Source organism: Aythya ferina, assembly GCF_964211825.1.
Source record: "Aythya ferina genome assembly, chromosome: 23".
Taxonomy (NCBI): Eukaryota; Metazoa; Chordata; class Aves; order Anseriformes; family Anatidae; genus Aythya; species Aythya ferina.
In genome coordinates, this window is record NC_140321.1 from 4,681,140 (window position 1) to 4,703,368 (window position 22,229).

At 62.6% G+C, this 22,229-nt stretch overlaps 1 protein-coding gene across 10 annotated transcripts; it reads left to right on the forward strand.

The window, feature by feature from the left end:
* Window positions 1-1,834: 1,834 nt before the first annotated feature.
* On the forward strand, window positions 1,835-19,916 carry UBTF (upstream binding transcription factor). Of its 10 annotated transcripts, none has more exons than XM_084496260.1 (22): window positions 1,835-1,973; window positions 6,115-6,245; window positions 8,664-8,839; window positions 9,045-9,128; window positions 9,636-9,791; window positions 10,341-10,405; window positions 10,967-11,096; window positions 11,614-11,724; window positions 11,997-12,130; window positions 13,033-13,174; window positions 13,420-13,461; window positions 14,087-14,200; window positions 14,349-14,504; window positions 15,095-15,250; window positions 15,337-15,447; window positions 15,556-15,644; window positions 15,826-16,015; window positions 17,421-17,468; window positions 17,675-17,743; window positions 18,025-18,171; window positions 18,841-18,960; window positions 19,352-19,916. In XM_084496260.1, exons 2-22 carry the CDS (start codon window positions 6,188-6,190, stop codon window positions 19,463-19,465), a joined length of 2,412 nt encoding a protein of 803 aa, XP_084352386.1. In that variant the 5' UTR covers window positions 1,835-1,973; window positions 6,115-6,187; the 3' UTR covers window positions 19,466-19,916. The 10 variants fall into 10 exon arrangements, with proteins under 10 accessions (XP_084352386.1, XP_084352391.1, XP_084352393.1 ...); XM_084496265.1 differs by having other exon boundaries at window positions 10,967-11,087; XM_084496262.1 differs by lacking the exon at window positions 1,835-1,973 and adding an exon at window positions 2,058-2,624.
* The last annotated feature ends 2,313 nt before the right edge of the window (window positions 19,917-22,229 follow it).

Consider the following 22,229-nt stretch of genomic DNA (forward strand, 5'->3'; position numbering starts at 1 on the left):
AACACACACACACGACACCCCCATGTAACACCCCTGCAACACACCCCCATGACACACATGTAACACACATGTATGACACCCCCACGTATGACACCCCCATGTAACACCCCCACAACACACACGTACGACACACACATGTAACACACGTGTGACACACCCCCGTAACACACCCATGACACCCCCATGTGACACCCCCATAACACACACGTATGACACCCCCGTAACACACACACATATGACACATCCCGTAACACCCCCAGAACACCCCATGTAATACACACACGTATGACACCCCCATGTAACACCCCTGTAACACACCCCCATGGCACACATGTAACACACCCCTGTATGACACCCCCATGTAACACCCCCGTAACACGCATGTACGACACACACATGTAACACCCCCATGCGTGACACCCCCACGCGTGACACCCCCGTAACACCCACGACACCCCCATGTGCCACCCCGTGCCCCCCCCACAACCCCAGAAAGCCCCCAGGGGAGGCGGGGGGGGGGGGTCATCGACCCCCGGTGCCACCGTTCCCACGACCCCCGACGGCGGCGGGGCCCCGACCCCCCCTTACACCCCCCCCTTAGCCCCCCCCCCTTCCGCCTATCCCCGCCCCCCCCCCCGGTGCCGGCAGGTGCCGTCGGGAGCGCGCAGCTCGGGGGCGCGCAGCGGCGGCCGCGGGGCTTTGCGGGAGGGGGGGGGGTGCGGGGAGGAGGAGGAGGAGGAGGAGGAGGAGGAGGAAGAGGAGGAGGGGGGGGGGGCCAGGGCCGTGCAGCCGCGGTGCGGGGCGGTGCGGGGCGGAGGGGGGGGGGTGCGGGGAGGGGGGGGGGGGGGGCCGGGACGGCGCGGCCGGGATTGGCTGCGGGGAATGACGCCCAGCACAACAAAGGTGGAGTTGGGGAAATCGCATTAAAAAAAAAAAAAAAAAATGAAGGGAGAGGGGAGCGGAGGGAGGAGGAGGAGAAGAGGAGGAGGAGGAGAGGAGGAGGAGGAGGAGGAGGAGGAGGAGGAGGAGGAGGAGGAGGCCGAGGCCGCTGCCCCCCGCCCGCCCCGCCGGGGAGAGCCCCGTGTCCCGGCCGGGCGCTCGGCGCCGCCGCTGCCCTCCCCGGCCCCACCGAGGGATCCCCGGGGGGGGGGGGTGGGGGGAGGCGGCCGACCCCCCCCTGAACCCCCCCACCCCCCTTCCGCACTGCCCCCGACCTTTTTATTTATTTTTTTTCTTTTATTTTTTATTTCCCCCCCCCCCCCACTTATGCAAACGCCGGCCGAGGATTGTTGCACATGTAAGGAGATTTTTTTTTTTTTCCTCCCCCCCCACCCCCCACGCCCGCCTTTCCCTCCTCTCTCTCCTTCCTCCTCCTCCTCCTCCTCTTTTTTTTTTTTTTTCCTTCTCGCCACCAGTGTTGCAAAAGCAGAGAGCAATAAAAAAAAAAAAAAAAAAAAAAAACCACCCCCCCCTCCTCATCCCTTCCACACCACCCCCCCCTTTTTTTTTTTTTTTTTTTTTTTTTTTTTTTTTTTCTCTCTCTTCTTCCCCGAAGCCGGCAGAAGCGGCGGCGGCGGCGGCGGGGGGAACCGACGGGGCCGGGCGGTGCTGCCGTGGGGTTGAAGAGGGGGGGGGGTGGTGGTGGTGGTGTGTGTGTGTGTGTGTGTGTGTGTGTGTGCCGTGGGGGGGGGGTTCGGCCGCAGCTCCCTCTCGCTTTGCTGCCGCTCCTCTCGCTTGGGGAGCGCCGAGGCTGGCGGCGGACCCCGGCGCGCAGAGCCCGGCTGATTGGAAGAGCAAAACGCAGCGCCATGGAGGCGGGGGAAGCGCGAGCTCTCTGCGGGGACTGGAGCGCGTCCACGCCCGGGGCCAGCCGCGCTGCAGAGCTGGCCGCCGTTCAACCGCGCCGCTCCCCGCCCCGGCCCTCCGCCGAGCCCCGCCGAGCCCCGGCCCCGCCGCGGCCCCAGCCCCCGCAGGTAGGTGCCGGAGCCGCGCCGAGCCCCGCGGCCGCTCGACGGAGGAGGCGCCTCGGGGTGCGCCCCCCCCCCCCCACAGCACCACCAGCAGCACCAGCACCAGCACGCCGCCTCCCCTCTACCATCAGCAGCCGGCTCCCCTCCGGGAGGGGGGCTCGATGGAACGCGGACACCCCCTCTCCCGTCCTCCTCCAGGCTCTTTTTGCCTTTTTTTTGCAGGGTTTTAGGGTTTTTTTTCGCCTCCCGACACGGCCCCGCCGCGGGACCCCCGCGCCCGTCGCGGCCCCGCCGGGGGACCCGAGCCGAGCCCGGCCGGGGGGGACCCCGCGCTCCTCGGTTCTCGGCCCGGGGGGGGGGTGTCGGAAACCCTTTCCCTTCGCGGATTTGGCTTTTTTTTTTTTTAATTATTTTTTTTTTTTACACACTCGGGGGGCTGAATTTATTTATTTTTGGTAATTTTTAATTTCTCCCTCGCGCGGGGATTTATTTCTATTTTTCACGCGGCGCTTCCATTTTCTCACCCGGGGACTTCGTCTCTCCCGGTCGGGGATTTTATTTTGTACGTTGGGCGATTTCATTTCATTTGATTTTATTTTTTTTTTACGTTCGGCGACTTTACCCTTCCACTCGGCGCTTTCACCCTTCCACTCGGTGATTTTATTTTATTTTATTTTTTAATTCGGGGCCTTTCTCTCCTCCCTTCCTTCGGGGACTTTTTCTCCCTTCCTTCCATCGGGGACTTCTCTATTTATTATTATTATTATTTTTTTTTTTTTTTACCATTCGGGGGCTTTATTTCGCGTGCGGCGCCTCGGCTTTTTCTCCTCCGGGGGCCTCCTTTTCTCCTCCGGGGACCTCGTTTCGCCATTCGGGGACCTCGCTCCTCGCATGGCGGCTCCGGGGCCCCCCCCCCCTCCACGCCCGCCGCCCTCTCCCTTCCTCCCCCCGGCCCCCTTTTTGCAGCGGGGACCCCCTTTCCCCCCTTCTCCCTCTCCATTCTCCACTCTCGCTCCCCCAGCCCGAACCGAGGGGGCGGCGAGGCTCGGAGGGGGGGGGCGGGTGGCGGTGCTAAGGGAGGAAAGGAGGGGGGGGGGGGGGCACACCATAAGGGAAGAAAATGGAGCCGGGGCTCTCCGCCGGGGCCCCCGCGGGCAGGAAGCGGCCGCCGCTCGCTCCCCGCCGGGCCCGGCCGCGCTCCGCCGTCGGGGGGCACCGCGCTGGGGCTCGGCGCGGGGGGGAAGCCGCCCGAGCTCGGCGGCCTCGCTGCCCCCCCCTCCTCCTTTTCCCTTCCCTTCCCTGCCTTCCCTCTCCTCCTCCTCGCTCCCTCCCTCCTTCCCGCTCGCCCTCCTCCCTCCCCGGCTGCCGCAGCTGGAGCTCGGGGGCAGGCTTCCAGCGCTGCCCGCTTGTTTTTCCCCGGTCCCGGTGAGTCCCGCCCGGCCGCTGCGGCCCCGCTCCGGCGGCTGCGTGCCCGGGCTCGCCCGCTCCCCCCCTCCGCCGCCCCCCCCGGCTCTTTTTGCCCCCTTTTCCCCTTCTTCTTACCCTTTTTTTTTCCTCCCTTTCCTTTTTTTTTTTTTTTCTTCCCATTTTTTCCCTCCTCTTTTCCCTTTTTTCCTCCCCTTTCTCCTTTTTTTTAACCTCCGTCCCCCCGTTTTTTTCCCTTTTTCTCTTTTTTTTTCCCTCCCATTCCCCTTTTTCCCTTCTCCTTTTCCTTTTTTCCTCCCTTTCTCCTTTTTCCCTCTCTTTTTCCCCTTTTTCCCTCTTTTTCCCCTTTTTCCTCCCGTTCCCCCTTCTCCCCTTTTTTCCTCCTTTCCCCCCATTCCCCCTTCCCCCATTTTTCCCCCTTTTTTTCCCCCTTTTCCCTTTTTTTCCCCCCCATCTCCCCCTCATTTTTTCCCCCTTTCCCCCCATCTCCCCTTCATTTTTCCCCCCTTCTCCCCCTTTCTTTTTTTCTCCCCCCCCCCTCCTTCTTTTCTTCCCTTTCTTCCCCCCCCCCGCACCGGGAGCGGGGCTCCGGCCCCCCGCTGGGTGGGTGGGGGGGCTCTGGGCTCCGCCGGGCGAGGAGGGGTCGGCGGGGGGGGGGGTGAGGAAGAAAGAAGGAGGAGGAGGAGAAGGAGGGGGGGGCGGCTCGGTTGGAGGGGGGGGGCGGCCGCTGCTGCTGCTGCTGGCGGTGGGCAGGAGCCGCTCCCCGGGGGTCGTTGCGGGGAGGTCGCGCTGCCCTCGGCTCTGCAGCTGCCCGGCCGCCCCCACCGGGCATCCCCGCCCCCCCCTTGCCCCCCCCCCGCTTTCCTCCTCCTCCTCCTGCTCCTTCTCCTTCCCCCAGCGGCTCCGGGGCTGGGGCTGCGGCGGTTCGGGCTGCTCCCCCCCCTTCTTTTTTTTTTTTTTCCCCCCCTATTTTTTTTTTTCCCCCCCTCCCTCACCCTTTTTTTTTTTTTCCGCCGGACCCCCCCCTGCCCGCTTGCAGCCCCGGGAGGGGGGGGGTTTGGCTCGGCTTTCTAACCCGGGGCTGCGCAGGGAGGAGGGCGCCGAGCCCATTGTGCGCCGCGGGGGCGGCGGAGGAGCGGCCCCGAGCCCCCCCCCCCCCGGTAACCGCGGGGAGGGGGGGGGCTGGAGGGGATGGGGCAGGAGAAAAAAAAAAAAAATAATAATAAGGGGGGAGGGAGGAAAAAAAAAAAAAGGGGGGGGGGGTGATGGGGTAGCCCCCATTGTCTGCCCCGGGGGGGGGGGGAAGGAGAGGAGGGGGGGGGCTGGAGGGAGGCTGGAGGGGCCGGGGGGCGCCGCGGTCCCACCCGGTTCCTGCCGGAGGAGGAGGAGGAGGAGGAGGAGGCTCCGCCGTGGGGCTGCGCAGGGCATGTGCGGGCTGCCCGCCCCCGCCGGCCCGGCCCCTTCCTCCCCCGCTCCTCCTCCTCCTCCTCCGGCCCCCCCCCGGGCACCGGGACCCGGCCCCCCCCTCCCTTCCTCCTCCTCCTCCTCCTCCTCCTCCTCCCCCCCCCCGGGGCCACCCCGCGCCCCCGCCCGGGGATCCCCGTGCGCGCGCACCGTGAGCCCCCCCCCTTCCTCTTGCCCCCCCCCTTTCTTTTCCCTCCCCCCCCCTGCTCCGACCGCCCCCCCCCCCGCCTCCCGTCCTCCCCCCCCCGCCCCGCCCCGCGCCCTCCCCTCCGGCCCCCGCCGCGATCCCACCCAGCCGTGCCCCGGCGCCGCCCCCCCGCGCCGCCGCGTTGTGACCCCCCCCCCTTTTCACCCCCCCCTTCTTATTTTCATCCTCCCCCCCCCTCTTTTTTTTTTTTTAACCCCCCCGCTGCCATCCTGCAGGGCCTGCAGCCTGCTACTAAGCCCTGCACCCCCCCCCCCCCCCCTTAGGCTTCCTCCCCCCGGGGGGTTCCACCCCTGTGACCCCCCCCGTGGGGTTCAGCCCCCCCACAAATCCCCCCAGGCTCTCAGTGTGCCCCCCCCCCGGCTCTGGGGGCCTCCCAACTGCCCCCCCCAGTGATCTGTGAGACCCCCCTGGGATCTGTGGGGGTCCCCCCGCCATCAGAGTGCCCCCCCGGCCCTGCTTTGCTCTCCCCCCACCATAAAGGTGCGGGGGGGCTTTCCCCAGAGCACCCCAAAGGGACATTAAGACCCCCCCCATGTGGGGGTCTCATAGGATCTGCTTGTTCCTGCCTTCAGGCATCCCCATTTTGGGGCCCCCTTCCTTCGGGACCCCCCCTTTGGGGGCTCCCTCCCCTTGAGCCCCCCCTTTTGGGGGCTCCCTCCCTTTGCCCCCCCCCCTTGGGGGGGTCCCCTCTGAGCCCTATTGGGTTTGGGGGGTGCATGCGTTTTCCCTGCAGATCCCCTTCTTCAGGCTTTTTTGCGATCCCCCTTGGACCCTGCCCCACCTCGGGGACACCCCCACCCCATTTTGCCCCCCCCCATCCATGGGGGCACCGAGCTGCCCCCCTACACCCCCCCCCATCCCCAATCCTCGCCCCCACCCCAAATCTCACAGCGCTGGCAGCATCCAGGGTGCGGGGAGCAGAACCAGGGGGGATGCGGGCGGGCGGGCGGGTGGGTTTTGGGGGTGAGGGGGGGTCCCGGGTGGGCACCCCGTGCCTCCCCCCCCCTCGCAGGGGGTGCTTAGCGTGGGGTCTCGCTCTGCCCGCAGAGCCCAGCGGCACTGAGCGAGGGTAGCGCGCCAGGCACCGGCGGGGACCGCGCTGGCCTCAGGCAGGTGGAGGATGAACGGCGACGCCGAGTGCCCTGCAGACTTGGAAATGACAGCTCCCAAAAACCAAGGTGAGACGCGGGACCCCCCCCCCCCCCCCCATACCGTGCTGGGATGCTGGGGGGGGCTGTTTTTAGGGGAGGGGGGCGATCCACGCAGCTCGGTGCCCGACCCTACAAATCCCGACCCTACAAGCGCCAACCCTACAAGCCCTGATCCTCCACGGGGGTGTTTGCCCGGCACCAGTGTGGGGTGCGTGGGTGCCCCCCCACCCCCGTGGAAACGGCTGGTTTTGCCATCAGAAAGGCTGTTTTTGGGTCAGGGCTGGCACAAAGAGGTGCCGGAGCCGCCCCGCGCACATCTGGGCTGAATTAAGCCGCCGAGCCGTTACCTTGGGCCCCCGGCTTCCAGACCCCGGGATGACATCAGAGCTTGGGCTTTTATTGAAAAAGGGGGAGGAAAAAAAAGGAAAAAAAAAAATAATAATAAAATGGGCGGCTGTGGGGGCGGCCTGCCCAGGCAGAGGGGCTCTGCCAGCTTCCTACCCCAGCCCGGAGCCCCCCGTGCTGACCCCATCCCCATTGCGGGCAGGTGCCGGCCCCGTCCCCATCCCCGTCCCCGGTGTCTCGGGGTGCCCCTTGCCCCGTCCCCTCTTTTTTTTGCCATGGGTTTGGTGCCCTGAGCGCCGCCGGCTGCAGCACGTGTCCCTCGCCGGGTCTTTAGGGGGATTTAATTACAGCGGGGCGGCGATCCCGATATAGAGCAGCCCGGCCGGTGCCAGCGGGGCCGGGATAAATCGGGCCCAGGCGCGGATAAATCGGGCCTGGTTCAGCCTCGCGGTGAACTCCCGGCAAGGCCTGGCCCTATGGGGGGGGACACACGGTATTGGGGGGGACACGGGGGTCCCTGTTGTGCCCCGTTGTCCCCCTTCTGTGCCTGCTGCAAGGCCAGAAGCAGGATGAGGAGGGGGGGATGCGTGGCCCGGCCTGGTCGTGACGGTGCCGTGTTGGCCTCTGTGGGTTTTATTATTTTCAGGGTTTTTATTATTTTTGCTATTTGGGATGCAGCCGGCTTGGGGGGGTCTCTGGGGTCTGGGGGTGCCCCCAGGTGGGAAACTGAGGCAGGGGGGCTCTGCCCTGCCCTGCTGGGGGCAGGATTTTGGGGGCCTCGCCTGCTCCTGCTCGGTTTTCACACCGTGGTTTTGCTGATTTTTGGTCATTTCTCCCCGATTTGCACAAGCAAAGCGGGAGTCAGCCCCCGAGGCCTGATCCCGCCTCGTTGCTGAGAAATGGGTGGGAAGAGGGGAAAAGCCAAAATTTGGGGCTGGGGCATCCCTGCCTGGAGCAGCTTCCTTCAAGGGAGCAGCTCCTGGCCACGCTGCCCCCCCCCTGTGTGTCCCACTGGTCCTTTAATGGGGTCTGGGACCCCGGGGGGGCTTCTCCCACCCCCAGCCCAGTGTGGGGGTAGCCGTGGAGGTGGCTTTTTTGTCCTGGGGGAGTTGGAGCAGAGGGGAATCCCCCCCCGGGTGCATCCAGGGGCCTAACGCCTGGGGATGGAGCCCCCCGGGGTCTTCGGGCAGGGGGTGTACAGAGGTCGGGGGGGGGAGAGGGCGCTCAGTTTTGGGGGAGCTGGGGGAAAACACCCCCAGAAGCGGCCGTGTACAGGAGAGGAGCAGGGGACGTGCCCCCCCAGCGGGGAGGTGGCAGCCAGGGGGGCACCCAAGGGTGCTGTAAGCATCACCCTGCACCGGTGGGACCCCCATGGGGGGCCGTGGGCCGTGCTGGACCCCCCGGTCCCCATCACCACGGGGGTCCCTGCGCCTCGACCTTGGCGGAGGTCAGTGTGGCGCTCCCTGTGGTGGGTGCTGGGGGGGGGTCCCCTCGCTCCGGGGGAATCGTTTTCACCCCCTGGGTGGGTTTCCCAGTTTCCCTGGGACTGGTGGGCGCTGCTGCCACCCGGCCCCGGCTCCGTGGGGCTTTGCTCTGGGGCGGGCGGATGTCTGTGGGTGGCTCCCTGTGGATTTTTGAGCCGTGCCCAGGCCGATGGTGGCAGCCACGGCCCCTTCGGCGTGGGGGTGGCACAGCCGGGACAGTGGCACGGCACAATGGGGGCTGCAGGCTGGGGAGCTGCGGGAGGGATGGGACCATGCATGGCACTGCCTCCTCTCCCTCTCCTCATCCTCCCTCCTCTCCCTCCTCTCCTCCTCCTTCTCCTCTTCCTCCCTCTCCCTGTCCTCCTCCTCCTCCTCTCTCTCCCTCTCCCCTTCCTCTCTTTCTCCCCTTCCTCCTCCTCCTCTCCTTCTCCCCTTCCTCCTCCTCCTCTCCTTCTCCCCTTCCTCCTCCTCCTCTCCTTCTCCCCTTCCCCTCCTCTCCTTCTCCTCTCCTTCCTCCTCTCCTTCTCCCCTTCCTCCTCCTCCTCCTCCTTCTCCCCCTCCTGCCCCTCTCCCTCTCCCCCTGTGTCCGCGGCTGACCCCATTTCTCGGTGCGCAGACCGCTGGTCTCAGGAGGACATGCTGACCCTGCTGGAGTGCATGAAGAACAACCTGCCCTCCAACGATGGCAGCAAGTTCAAGACCACCGAGTCCCACCTCGACTGGGAGAAGGTGGCTTTCAAGGACTTTTCGGGGGAGATGTGCAAGATGAAGTGGATGGAGATCTCCAACGAGGTAACCACGCTCACTGCCTCGGTGGTCTGGGCGTCCTTGGGGTCTGAGCATCCTTGGGGTCTGGGCATCCTTGGGGTCCGAGCTCCTCCATCCCCATTGCCTGTTCCTGTAGAGGACGTGGCCCCGTGGGAGGCATCTGGGTGCTGGGATGGGATTTTGGCATGAGGAAACCCTGCTCACGCTCGTGTCCCTTTGTTCCCCGCAGGTGAGGAAGTTCCGGACCCTAACAGAGCTCATCATGGATGCCGAGGAGCACGTGAAGAATCCCTACAAAGGCAAAAAGCTCAAGGTAAAGCCATGGGGATGGACCCTGGCTGGGGGTCCCGTGGGAGCAGTGCAGGGCTCGCCTGGCCCCGTGCCCGCGTCCCGAGGCAGCTCCGTGGCCGAGGGCCCTGGGCTTGGGCCAAATTTGGGGCAGGTTGGATGTGGCCAGACGCGGTGCCAGGAGCCTGCATCCGAGTTTAGCCCCAGGGACACCGGGTCCTGTTCCCAGCCGGGCAGCCCGGGGGCACCGCTGCTGTAGGGGGGGGTCACCTCGCCGCCTCCTGCCTCAGTTTCCCCTCCGTGCTCGCAGCTCTGAGGGCTGGAGGCTGTGCTGGAGATGTCTGTCCAGCTCTGGGGTAGCTCCTGGGTGGGGAGCCCTTGTCCCTAGCGTGTCCCCAAAGGGCTGAGCTGTCCCCACATGGGGTGCTGGGTTGGGGGGCTTGATCCCCCGGTGGTCCAGGGGCTGGGAAGGGGCTGGGTTTGGCCGTGCAGTGTGCGGGCACTCAGCTCTGCCCCTCTGCCCTCTCCCCAGAAACACCCCGACTTCCCCAAGAAGCCCCTGACCCCCTACTTCCGCTTCTTCATGGAGAAGCGGGCCAAATACGCCAAGCTTCACCCCGAAATGAGCAACCTGGATCTCACCAAGATCCTCTCCAAGAAATACAAGGAGCTTCCCGAGAAGAAAAAGGTACGGCGGGCGGGCGGGGGGCAGCGAGGCTCCCCTGGTGCGCCGGCGCCTCCAGCTCTCCCAGTAAAACCAGCAGGGCCCAGCTCCTGCCTGGGCAGGGCGGTGCACCCGGCTGCTTGCTCAGCCCAGACAGACCAGTAAGGCGTCCTTGCTGGTCCCAGTCCCGGTTCCCAGAGCTGTGCAGGCTGTCTGGCTGTCTGTCCCCGTAGGACCAGGCGGTGGCTGTGCCGTGGGGAGCCCCACGCTGCGTTAATCACGTTCCAGCCCCATGGGCACGGGGGCTCGGAGCCCGGCTGCCCCAGGAGCCCCCCCCCCCCCCGGGCTGGGTTTGTCACCAGCAGCAGAAAAAAGTCCTCGGTGCCCTCTCGCCCATGGCTGGTGCCCTTCTGGGGCTGCCCATGGGATGGAGGCAGGAGATTGGGGAGGGATTGCAGAGCTGTAGGGACGGTCCCAGGGCTGGGGAGCCCCCATTGGGGGCAGGGGGGCCGGTGGGGTCTGCGTGCCCCTTCCCCGTGCTGACAGCCCCCTCTGCCTCCCCGCTGTCCCCAGATGAAATACATCCAGGACTTCCAGCGGGAGAAGCAGGAGTTTGAGAGGAACCTGGCGAGGTTCAGGTGAGCAGGAAGCACCGAGCCCCCCCCCCGCCGGGTGCCACCCATGAGGAAACCCCCCCCCGGGGGCTGCGATTTGAAGGCAGGGGAGGAAAGGGGGGGCTGGAAAAAGGCTCCCCGTGAGCAGCCCCGTGGCTGGGAGCCTCGGCGGGCAGCGAGAGCAGGGGAGCAGCCGAGCTCTGAGGGATAGGGGCTGCGAAAGGAGGGCAGGAGCCCTGCTGGTGGCCCTGCTAAATGCTGAGGCCACCACCTCGCTCCCCCCAAACCCCCCCCTGGAGCCTGTCTGCTGCCGCCCAGGGGGGTCCTGGTGCCCCCCCCACCTCCTGCTGCCCCAGGGGTGCAGCCCCAGGGTCTTGAGGGGATGCTCGTGGCTCGCACCCCCCAGAAGGATGGGCTCAGATCCGTCCCAAACCCCTCCTGCTCTTTTTGGGGCCGCCCTGGCATCGAGCCTGCGCAGTGCCAACCCTACAGGGGGGGTCACCCTTTGATGGGGGGGTCTTAGGTGTGCTCCCCTCTTACTGGCGACGTCCATAACGCTGCCCCCCCCCTCCCTGCCGGGTAAAGGGAAGACCACCCGGACCTCATCCAGAACGCCAAGAAATCCGACGTCCCCGAGAAGCCCAAGACCCCCCAGCAGCTGTGGTACAACCACGAGAAGAAAATCTACCTGAAAGTGCGCCCAGATGTGAGTACGGTGGGTGGGAGTGAGTGTGAGCGTGAGTGCTGGGGGGGGTCCCGCACCCCGCCGCTGGGGGCACGAGGGGGAACGAGAGAAGCATATTTTTTGGAGGAGGAGGGGGGGGGGGGACACGCACAGGGGAGAAGAAGCCGCTAGGAGCTGCCAGCGCTCCGGATGGAGGTAAGGAAGGGCTCCACACACCTAGGAGAGGCTCTGTGGGTGGGGGGGGGTCAGCCCCCCCCCCCGTTTTATTACCTGCAGTTGAAGGGGTGACCACAGCCTTCCGCACCAGGCAGGGCAGATTGCCAGCGCAGAGATTTCCATCCCTCCCGACCACCTCCGGCCATGCCCCCCACTCGCACGCACCCCCTTCCCTGGCCACGAGCTCGACTCGCGGCCCCCCTGCGGCCCCCCCGGCTCCTGCCGGGGCTGAGGGCGAGCCCCGCTATTTTTTTTTTCAATCCCCTGCCATTCTTCCCCTTTTTTTGTGGGTTTTACCCCTCTGCCCTCACCTCTGGCTTTGGGTTTTCAGGCCACCACGAAGGAGGTGAAAGAGTCGCTGGGCAAGCAGTGGTCTCAACTCTCGGATAAAAAGAGGCTGAAATGGATTCATAAGGCCCTGGAACAGCGGAAGGAGTACGAGGTAGGGAGCAGCCTCGCCCCGTCCCCGCCACGCTGGCCCCCCCATTTCACTCCCAGCCCCCCCCCGACACCCGCCCCGATAGGCAGCGTGGGGTTCAGCCAGGTCCCTAGCCAGAGCCCGGCCTCCCCAGGCAACGCTGGGGACGGGCGAAGAGCCCCAGGGGAGAGGATTTAGGGCGGTTTAGGGCTTCTCGTTCCTCCTCCTGCGGCCCCCGGCCAGGCGGGGAGCGCGGCAGCCAGCCCTGACCGCTCTCCTCGCGTCCCTCGGTGCAGGAGATCATGCGCGACTACATCCAGAAGCACCCCGAGCTCAACCTCAGCGAGGAGGGCATCACCCGCTCCACGCTCACCAAGGCCGAGCGCCAGCTCAAGGACAAGTTCGACGGACGACCCACCAAGCCTCCTCCGTGAGTCCCTTACGGGGTTTTTATCCCCCTCTCGGAGCTGTTGTTTAGGGCTGTGCAAGTCCTTTATGGGGTTTTTCCCCCCCAGCCTCGTGGAGCCACTGCTTTGGGCTCTGCAAGTCCTTTATGGGGTTTTTATCCCCCTCTTTTTGCCACTGCTTAGGGCTCTGTGAGTCCCTTATGGGTTTTTTTCCCTCTCTTGGAGCCACTGCTTTGGGCTCTGCAATTCCCTTATGGGGCTTTACCCCCCCAGCGTCTTGGAGCCGCTTCTTTGGGCTCTGCAATTCCCTTACGGGGTTTTTCCTTCCCAGCCTCTTGGAGCCATTGCTTAGGGCTCTGCAAGTCCTTTATGAGGTTTTTACCCCCCCGTCTCGGAGCTGCTGCTTTGGACTCTGCAAGTCCCTTATGTTTTTCCCCCCACCCCTCTTGTAGCCACTGCTTTGGGCTCTGCAAGTCCCTTAAGGTTTTTTTCCCCCCCTCCCTCTTGGAGCTGTTGCTTCGGGCTCTGTGAGTCCCTTATGGGGTTTTTATCCCCATCTTGGAGCTGTTGCTTTGGGCTCTGCGAGTCTCTTATGGGTTTTTCCTCCCCCCCTCGGAGCTGCTCAGGAGGGGCTGCCCACCTTTGAGTGCACTTTCTGGGACCACAAGCATCACCCCCATAAATCGGCTCCTTAAATTAACCTAAATAAATGAGGTTTAGGGTGATGCTGCCTGCTTGGGGTTGGGGCACAACCCAGCCTCCTCTCCCGCAGCGCAGCCGCCCCCGTGCAGCGCTTTGCTGGTGCCATCCTGGGGGGTGGCCGGGTTTTTTTGGGGGGCTACCAGCACCCCGCCGTCTCCATGGGGTTGGGAGGGGGACGTGAGCATCCCGTGGGCTGCCCCTGACGCCCCTCGGTGGGTTGTAGGAACAGCTACTCGCTGTACTGCGCCGAGCTGATGGCCAACATGAAGGACGTGCCCAGCACCGAGCGGATGGTGCTGTGCAGCCAGCAGTGGAAGCTGCTCTCCCAGAAGGAGAAGGACGCCTACCACAAAAAGTGCGACCAGGTGGGCAGCGGGGAGCTGCGGGAAGGAGGAATTTGGGGTAGGGAGGAGCCCCCCCCGCCATCCTTGGGGCCCGTCCTCGGTGTCCCCAAGTTGTCCCCTCCCTGGGTTGTGTGCACGTGGGAGCAGCACGTGGTGGGTGGGGGCTGCTGTTGGTGTTGGGGGGGGGGATCAGCGAGCACACGAGGCAGCAATAGGGCTGGGGGGAGATCTCTGCATAACCCCGTGTCCCCCCCCTCTCCCCCCAGAAAAAGAAAGACTACGAGATCGAGCTGCTCCGCTTCCTGGAGGTGAGCACGGGGGGGTTGGAGACCCCAAAAACGGGGATGCTCTGCTTGGGGGGGGGGCTCACGCAGCACACTAAAGGGCGTGCCTTGATGCTGCCCCACTCTGCTCCCCCAAAACCGAGGGCTTTACACCACGGGGGGGTGCACATGGGTGTGATCCCCGGAGCCTGAACCCCACGGGGCACGGGGAGGAAGCCGGCGGTGCGGGAGGAAGGGGGGAGGCTGCGAGCAGCGGAGGCTGCACGGGTGCTGCCAGCCTCTCGCTTCCTTCCCTGGGCCACAGCGTGGGTGGGGGAGCTCCCCCGGCCCCCCCCAGCCCCGGCGCTGCGGACGTGACGTGGCCCCGGCCCCATTGGCGAGGGCACGGGGTGGAAAACCCAGCGGGAGCCGTGCACCGGCTGCACCGGGGGTGGAGATGGGGAAGGTGGATGGTGCCCGGGGAGGGGGTGGTGAGGTGTGCGGACCCCCACGCAGTGGGTTTTGGGGCTGGACAGCTCGTGCTGTGGCCTCTGCAGCCGGCTGAGAGCTTTGGTGCCCTGTCCCCGGTGTCCCCAGTCGCTAATTGCCCCAGCGCCTCGTTAGGGTCATGCCCGGAGCCCTCTAACCACGTCTCCCCCCTGCACCCCAGAGTCTGCCCGAGGAGGAGCAGCAGCGGGTGCTGGGTGAGGAGAAGATGCTGGGCAGCAACCGGAAAGGTGCCACGAGTCCCGCGTCCAAAAAATCCTCCCCAGAGACCGGCAAGGTGAGAGGGGAGCGGGGTGGGCACGGGATGGGGACGTGGCACGGGGTGGGCACGGGACGGGGACACGGCATGGGGTTACTGGCACCCCAAGGTGCCATGTGGGTCCTGCCGTGTGCTCGCCCCCACCCACGCCCCGTGTCCCCCCCAGGCCAGCTCGGAGAAGCCCAAGCGGCCCATCTCGGCCATGTTCATCTTCTCGGAGGAGAAGAGGAAGCAGCTGCAGGAGGAGCGGCCGGAGCTGTCAGAGAGCGAGCTGACCCGGCTGCTGGCCCGCATGTGGAACGACCTCTCCGAGAAGAAGAAGGTCGGTGCCCCCCCCCGCCGCCTCCATCCCCATCCTGCACCCCCTGGGGACGCCGCCTGTCCCCGTCCTGCTGCCAGGGGCTCAACTTGCCCCCCCCCCAAGCTTGGGGGGTCATCCCCTGGGAGCGTCACGGTGCCAGCGAGGTGCCGGTGCCGGGTGCCGCTGGCTGTGCCCGCTCCGTGCAGCCTCATGGCTTAAAACCCTGCAGCACTGAGGGGGGGTCCTCGAGCCTCAATTTAAAGGCTGGAAGCTTGGGAGGGGGGGGTCCTGAGGTGTCTGAGCATGGTGGGGGGCTGCTGTGGTGGTGCTGGGGAAGGGCGTCCTGTCCTCTCCCGGTGCTTGGTGGGCTTTGTGCCCCCTGTGATGGGGTTTTTGCCCCCCCCCAGCAGGATTTGTGCCCCCTGTGATGGGTTTTGTCCCTCCCATAGCAGGGTTTGCACCCCTTGTGGTGGGGTTTGTGCCCTCCATGGCAGGGTTTGTGCCCCTCGTAATGGGTTTTGTGCCCCCCATGGCAGGGTTTGTGCCCCCCACGGTGGGTTTTGTGCCCCCTGTGGCCGTGCACCCCCTCACCCCCTGCCCACCCCCCGCAGGCCAAGTACAAGGCGCGGGAGGCGGCGATGAAGGCGCAGTCGGAGAAGAAGCACGGCTCGGACAAAGAGGAGCGCGGCAAGCTGCCCGAATCCCCCAAGACAGCCGAGGAGATCTGGCAGCAGAGCGTCATCGGGGACTACCTGGCTCGTTTCAAGGTGGGGAGAGGCCCTGACACCCCCTGTGACCCCCCCCCAGTGGCACCCGCGTGCCCTCGGCGCGTTTAACCTGGTCCCTGCCGCAGAACGACCGGGGGAAGGCGCTGAAGGCGATGGAGGCCACCTGGAACAACATGGAGAAGAAGGAGAAGCTGATGTGGATCAAGAAGGCGGCGGAGGACCAGAAGCGATACGAGGTGGGCTCCCTCCCCCCCCCGCCCCCAAAATCCCACCCCGCACCACCCCCCTGCCCCGCTGCAGCTCCCCGGTGCCGCGCTCACCGCCCTCTCTTCCCCCCTGCGCAGAGGGAGCTGAGCGAGATGCGCGCCCCCCCCTGCTCCACCAACTCCGCCAAGAAGATGAAGTTCCAGGGAGAACCCAAGAAGCCCCCCATGTGAGTACGGCGGGGATGGGGGCCCCAAAAAGCCCCCCCGAGCATCCCCGGGGGTGGAAGTTGGGGAGGTTGGGGAGCATCCCTCGGACCGCGGGCGCGCTTTGGGCACGAGGGGTGCTGCGGGGCGCCTCGCTCCCCCGCCACCCTGCCTGACCCCCGTTTCGGTGTCCCCCCCCCCCAGGAACGGTTACCAGAAGTTCTCCCAGGAGCTGCTGTCCAACGGGGAGCTGAACCACCTGCCGCTGAAGGAGCGCATGGTGGAGATCGGCAGCCGCTGGCAGCGCATCTCGCAGGGCCAGAAGGAGCACTACAAGAAGCTGGCGGAGGAGCAGCAGAAGCAGTACAAGGTGCACCTCGACGTCTGGCTCAAGGTGGGTGCCACCGCGACACCCCGGGGTGGCCCGGAGCCGGGGATGCACGGTGCAGTCTCTCACCCCGAGAAAACGCCGGTTTCAGAGCTATTTGGGGCGGTTTTGAACCTAAAAGGAGGCCGGTTTTGAACCAAAAAGGGGCTAGTTTTTAATTTGTAAAGAGTGTTTTTTTTTTAACCTAAATTAGGTGGGTTTTTAGCTGAAAGGGGGCCGGTTTTTAGCCAAAAGGGGCCATTTTTTAGCCAAAAGGGGTGTATTTTTAACCTAAAGGTGGAGGTTTTTTACCTAAAAGGGGTGGTTTTTAACCTAAAGGGGCTGTTTTTTTCACCTAAAGTTGGTGGGTTTTTAACCAAAAGAAGACGGTTTTTAGCCAAAAGGGAGCTAGTTTTTAACTAAAAGGGGCGAGTTTTTTAACCTAAAGATGGTGGGGTTTTAGCCAAAAGGGGACGGTTTTTAACCTAAAGGGGGCTAGTTTTTAACCAAAAGCGGTGGCTTTTAACCTAAAGGGGCTGTTTTTTTAAAAGGGGTGGTTTTTTCAACCTAAAGCTGGTGGTTTTTAGCCAAGAAGGGCCGGTTTTTAGCCAAGAGGGGCCGGTTTTTAGCCAAGAGGGACCGATTTTTAGCCAAAAGGGGTGTATTTTTAACATAAAGGCAGAGATTTTTAACTAAAAGGGTTGGTTTTTAACCTAAGGGGGCTGTTTTTTTAAAAAGGGGCGGGGTTTTTAACCTAAAGCTGGTGATTTTTAGCCAAAAGGGGGCCGGGTTTTAGCCAAAAGGGGCTGGGTTTAACCAAAAGGGGTGTATTTTTAACATAAAGACGAAGGGTTTTTTTTACCTAAAAGGGGTGTTTTTTAACCTAAAGGGGCTGTTTTTTTAAAAGGGGCGGTTTTTTTTAACCTAAAGTTGGTGGTCTTTAGCCAAAAGAGGCCAGTTTTTAACCAAAAGGGGGCTAATTTTTAACTTAAAAGGGCGTTTTTTTTAACCTAAAACTGGTGGGTTTTAGCCAAAAGGGGCTGGTTTTTAGCCAAAAGGGGCTGGTTTTTAGCCAAAAGGGGCGTATTTTTAACCTAAAGGTGTTTATTTACCTAAAAGGGGCGTTTTTTAACCTAAAGGGGCTGTGTGTTGTTTGTGTTTTTTTTAACCTAAAGGGTCTTTTTTTTTTAACCCAAAGGGGGTGGGATTTTCTTAACCCAAAGGGGGCAGTTTTTAAGCAAAAGGGGGTCGTTTCTTTTACCTAAAGGGGCCGGTTTTTTAACCTAAAACGGGGGCATTTTTAACCTAAAGCAGGTGGTTTTTAACCTAAAAGGGCTTTAACAAAATGCACGTTTGGGGAGGGGAATCCCATGCGAGGCGCGCTGTCCCTGACCCCCCCACTTCTGTCCCTGACCCCCCCTCTGTCCCGCAGAGCCTCTCGCCCCAGGAGCGGGCTGCCTACAAGGAGCACACCTCCAACGTGAGTCCTGGGGGGGGGCTCGGGGTGGGTTTTGGGGGGGGGGGGCACAGCCACATCCTGACCACCACCTTGGGGCCGTGCGGGAGGGGCGCCGGGCTCGGGGAGCCCCCACGAGGGGTCGGGGGTGGGGTTTTCTCCGTGCTGGGGGGGCGCTGGGTTCACGCCCCGCTGCTCTAAAGGATTTTCCTCGTCCCCCCCCCCGGCAGAAACGCAAGAGCATAGGGAAGATCCGAGGCCCCAACCCCAAGATGAAGCCCACGATGCAGTCCAAGTCGGTGAGTCCCGCGGTCCCCAGGGTGGGGGGCACCACGGGTGGGGGGGCAGCAGCACGAGCCCCCTCCCCAAATCCCACCCCAAAACCCACCCCAAATCCCGCCCTGCTCGGGTTTTGCTCCAGGAGCTGTTTTTTGGGGACGTTTCAGGAAGAAATGGGGAAAAAACGAGATGTGGGGGGGGGGGGGGAAAAAAAGCCAAAAGCTCGTGGATGAGGATGGGGAGCCCAGGGGGGTGCCGGCGTCCCCAAAACCACCAACCCCCCCGACGACTCCCCCCGCAGGAGTCAGAGGACGACGACGACGAGGAAGAGGAGGAGGAGGATGATGATGAAGATGAAGATGACGACGATGACAACGGGGACTCGTCGGAGGAAGGCGGCGACTCCTCGGAGTCCAGCAGCGAGGAGGAGAGCGAGGACGGGGACGAGGTGAGGCTGAGGGGGGGGGGACACAGTTTTTTGGGGGGGTCACGCTCGCTCGGTCCCCTCCCCTTCTCTGGGGACAGGGCTGCGGGGTGGGCATCGGGGTGGGGAAAAAATGAAATATAAAATGAGGAAAAATGAAACGAAATAAGGAAAAATGAAATAAAATAATGAAAAAATGAAATAAGGAAAAAAATGAAATAAAAAAGGAAAAATGAAATAATGAAAAAATGAAATAAAAAAAGGAAAAACGAAATAAAGGAAAAATGAAATTAAAAAAAAAAAGGAAAATTGAAATAAAAAAAAGGAAAAATGAAATAATGAAAAAATGAAATTAAAAAAAAGGAAAAATGAAATAATGAAAAATGAAATCCAATCGCGGGGGGGGGACCGGGTGAAAGGGGGGGGCACGGTGGCGCTGGGGTGTCCCCGGGGGGTCGTCGGCGGGGGGGGGGGGTCACGAGGAGCAGCCGCGGGGCGTAGTCAGGAGCAGCCGCGGGGCGCGCGAGGGGGCGCGGGGAGCCCCCCCCACCCCCCGAAACAAACCAAACCAAAATCCCGGCGAGCAGAGCAGAGCCCCCCCACCCCCCCCAACCCCCCCACCCCCCCACATGTGCCCCCCCCCCACCCCCCCGGCGGCGGTACTGAGTCTGGTCTCGGCTCCGTTTGCGGCAGTGGGGATGCCGAGTAAGTCACCAGAGTCAGAGCTTTACGCCGGGGCAGCCGAAATCAGAGCGTGCTGGATGGCGCTGGGGCCAGAAACCGTGTCCGTGCCTTGTGCTCGCCCCCCCGCAGGTGAGGCGCCTCCTTTCCCCCCCCCCATCCCCAAAAAATCCAGCCCCCCCCCCCAACAACCAAGTAGTTTATCCCCAATTTGGGGGGGGTCCCCCCCCCTTTGGTCCGCAGCAGGGGCAGAGGTTGAGGGTAGGGCCCCGCGGCCGCGCTGCTCCGCACCCCCCCCCCGGGTGTCCCCGTGTCCCCCCCCCAGCCCATTTCCAAGCCCTACATCCCCCCCCCCATCCTGACCCCCCCCCAGCCCAGCCCCACCAGCACCCCCCCGAGCACCGCGCTGGGCGAGGGGGGGGGCACAGAGACACACATAGAGGGGGTCAGGGGGGAGCCACCGGCCGGTGCCCACGCTGATCTGTGCCCCCCCCCCCTCTTTATTTTTTTCGCCCCCCCCCAGAACGACGAGGACGATGAGGATGAGGATGATGAAGACGAGGACGACAACGACTCTGAGGGCAGCTCCTCCTCCTCCTCCTCCTCGGGGGACTCCTCCGACTCCGACTCCAACTGAGCCCCCCCCCCCCCGTAACGCCCCCCGCTTCCTCGGTTTTCGCCCCATTTTTTCCTGCCCCCCCCCAAATTTTTCCTTTCACCCCCCCTCCTCCATCGTCCTCTTCCTCCAGCCCCCCAGGAGCCGGAGGGACCCCCCCACGCTCACACTACGGGGAGGGGGGGGGGGGAGAGGAGGGGGCGAGCCCCGTGTGTGCCCCCCCCACCCCACGGACCCCTCCTCGTTGAGGGGGGGGGGGAGGAGGGACGTGATTTTTTTTTTGTTTGTTTTTTACGACGTTATTATTATTTTTTTTTTTTTTAATTTTTTTTTTTCCCGGTCGTTATTTTCGGAGGTTCGCCCCCATTTCCTCGCCCTCGCTGCCAGCTCCGGACTTTCTAGAAAGAAAACGAGAAAAAAAGAAAAAAAACAAAAAAAAACAAAAAGTAGGAAAAAAAAGAAAAAAAAACAACCACCACCACGAAAAATTCCCCTTTCCTCCCCCCACACACTTTTTTTTTTTAAGAAAACGACAAAAAAATCAACGAACAGGAAAAAAAAAAAACTTAAACCCCCCCCCCCCCCCCAAAAAAAAAAACCCAACCCCAGCCCCCTCCCGGCGGGGGCGCGGGGCACGAGCCGAGCTGCTCAGGACTCAGCCGTGGGGGTGATGCCCCCCCCCGTAACCCCCCCCCGGCCCCAATTCCCTTTACGTGCTCGCCCCCCCCCCGAATTTTGGGGGCCCCCCCACCTTGTACAGAAGCTGCACCGAGATCTCCGCACCCACGGCACCGAGCGCCGCCGCCGGGGACTTTTTTTTGTTGTTTTTTTGTTTTTTTTTTTGGGGGGGGGGAGGTTGAAGCGCGGGCTGGGGTGGTGGGGGGGGGACGATTTTGGGGGAGGTTTTGGGGTGGGGGGGGGGAGCTGCCCCCGGGGGTCCCGGCTGCGCAGTGACCAATGCGGGGGGGGCGGGGGGGCCGTGTTGTCGGTGGGTGTTGTGCCGTTGTATTTTATTTTATTTTTGGTTTTTTCCTTTTTATAAAACGAGAAAAATCCCATTTTTATTTTTTTTTACCCCCCCCGTCCCCCTTTTAACCCCCCCCCATATATTTTATTCCCCCCCCCCCCCCCCCCCCCCTCCCCGTCCATCCCCGGTGAAGCCGCTCCTCTCCCTTCACCCTCTGGGACCTGGGGGGGGGTCCTGTCCCCCCCCCCCCCCACTGCCCCCCCCCCACTGTAAATATTGGTGCGGTTTGGGTTCATTTTGGGGGTTCAATGCCCCCCCCCCGCCCTATGAGGGGGGGGCAAAGGGGCCGTGGGGACCGGGGTGGGTGCATGGGGGGGGCCCTGGTGGCCCCTTAAATGGGCCCCCCCCCCCTTTTTTTAAGCAGACCCGAGCACCAGCAATCCCAGGGCACCTCCCCGCAGGGCTCCCGGCCCCCCCCTTCCCCAAAACGCCCCCCCCGGCCCCCCAATCTTTTTTTTTTTGGGGGGGGGGGCATAAACTGTGTAACCCCCCCCCCCAAATCCTGTCCCTGGAGAGGAGCTGGGATGGGGGACAGGGCTTTGAGGGGGGGCTCTGCAGGGCCCCCCCCCCCCCAGGATGGGGGGGTGGGGTTGGGGGGGGGTTCCTCTTGTGCTTTAATTTAGCCGTTTCTTTCTTTTTTTGACCCAAATCTCAGCTTGGGGGGGGGGGTTGTCTATTGGGGGGGGGGCATCGAGGGCTCTTTTGGCTGCAGGGGGGGGCTTCCTGCCCCTCCCCCCAGCTCTGTGCCCCCCCCTCATCCAGCCCCACTCCCCCCAAAGATTTTGGGTCACCCCCCAACCAACCGGGGACCCCCCCTCAATGCCGTGGGGGGGGCACGGCCTCTCCCCTCAAATCGGGCTGAAAAACGCCATTTTGGGGAAAATTCCCCTGCAAGAAGGGGGGGGGGGCTCACCCAGGTGCCCCCACACGGACAATCCTCCCTAGGTGTCCCCCCCCCCCCCGGGACTGGGGCCCAGAAGAAACCCCCCCCCAATGTCCGTCCGTCCGTCCGCGTGTCCCCCCCACCCCAAAAAAAAAAAAAAAAAAATTACAAATTTGGGGTTTTCATTTTTCCCCCCCCCCACACCCCAATTTTTAATCCCACCCCCCCATCCCCTAAGGGGAACCCCAAGCCCTTTTTTCTGCCCCCCCCCCCCCCCCCAGCCCCCCAATCCCCATCGTGTTTTAGTGGATGTGTTTTTAGTACGACAAAAACGAAAAAAACAAAAACAAAAACAAAAAAAAGGCAAAAAAAAAACAAAAAAAAAAGACAAACACCTTTTTTTTTTTTTTTTTGGTTTTATTTTTCCGTGCTTTTTTTTTTTTTTTTTTCTGTTAAAAAAAAAACTAAAAACTGAAAAATTCTTACAGCGCCGACAATTGGGGGAAAAGGCGTTTGCGCTGCGAGAGGATCGAAGCTGAGTGCTTTTTGGCACTGCCACCACCGAGCCCCGGGGTCCCCGAGGTGGAAGTTCTCGTGAATTACCTTAAAAAAAAAAAAAAAAAAAAAAAAAAGAAAAAAAAAAATCACCTTTCTTTTCTAATATTTAAAGAGTGTTTTTGTAGGTTTAAAAAAAATGCAGAAAATAATAAAAAAAAAAAAAAATGACAAAAATCCCAATTTCGGCTTTGTATGGCTGGCGGGACTGTGCGGTTCCCTGGTTCGCTTGGGTTTCGGTTCTTTTATTTTTTTTTTTTTCGTTTTTTTTTTGGGTTTTAGGATTTTTTTTCCTTTATTTTTTTCGATTTTTTTTTTTT

Excerpts from the sequence above, each read along its gene's own strand:
- UBTF (XM_084496260.1), top strand. The coding sequence starts at position 6,188 with ATGAACGGCGACGCCGAGTGCCCTGCAGACTTGGAAATGACAGCTCCC. Across the intron at positions 18,172-18,840 it reads AGAGCGAGGACGGGGACGAG|TGGGGATGCCGAGTAAGTCA; the intron begins GTGAGGCTGAGG and ends CGTTTGCGGCAG. Across the intron at positions 18,961-19,351 it reads TTGTGCTCGCCCCCCCGCAG|AACGACGAGGACGATGAGGA; the intron begins GTGAGGCGCCTC and ends GCCCCCCCCCAG.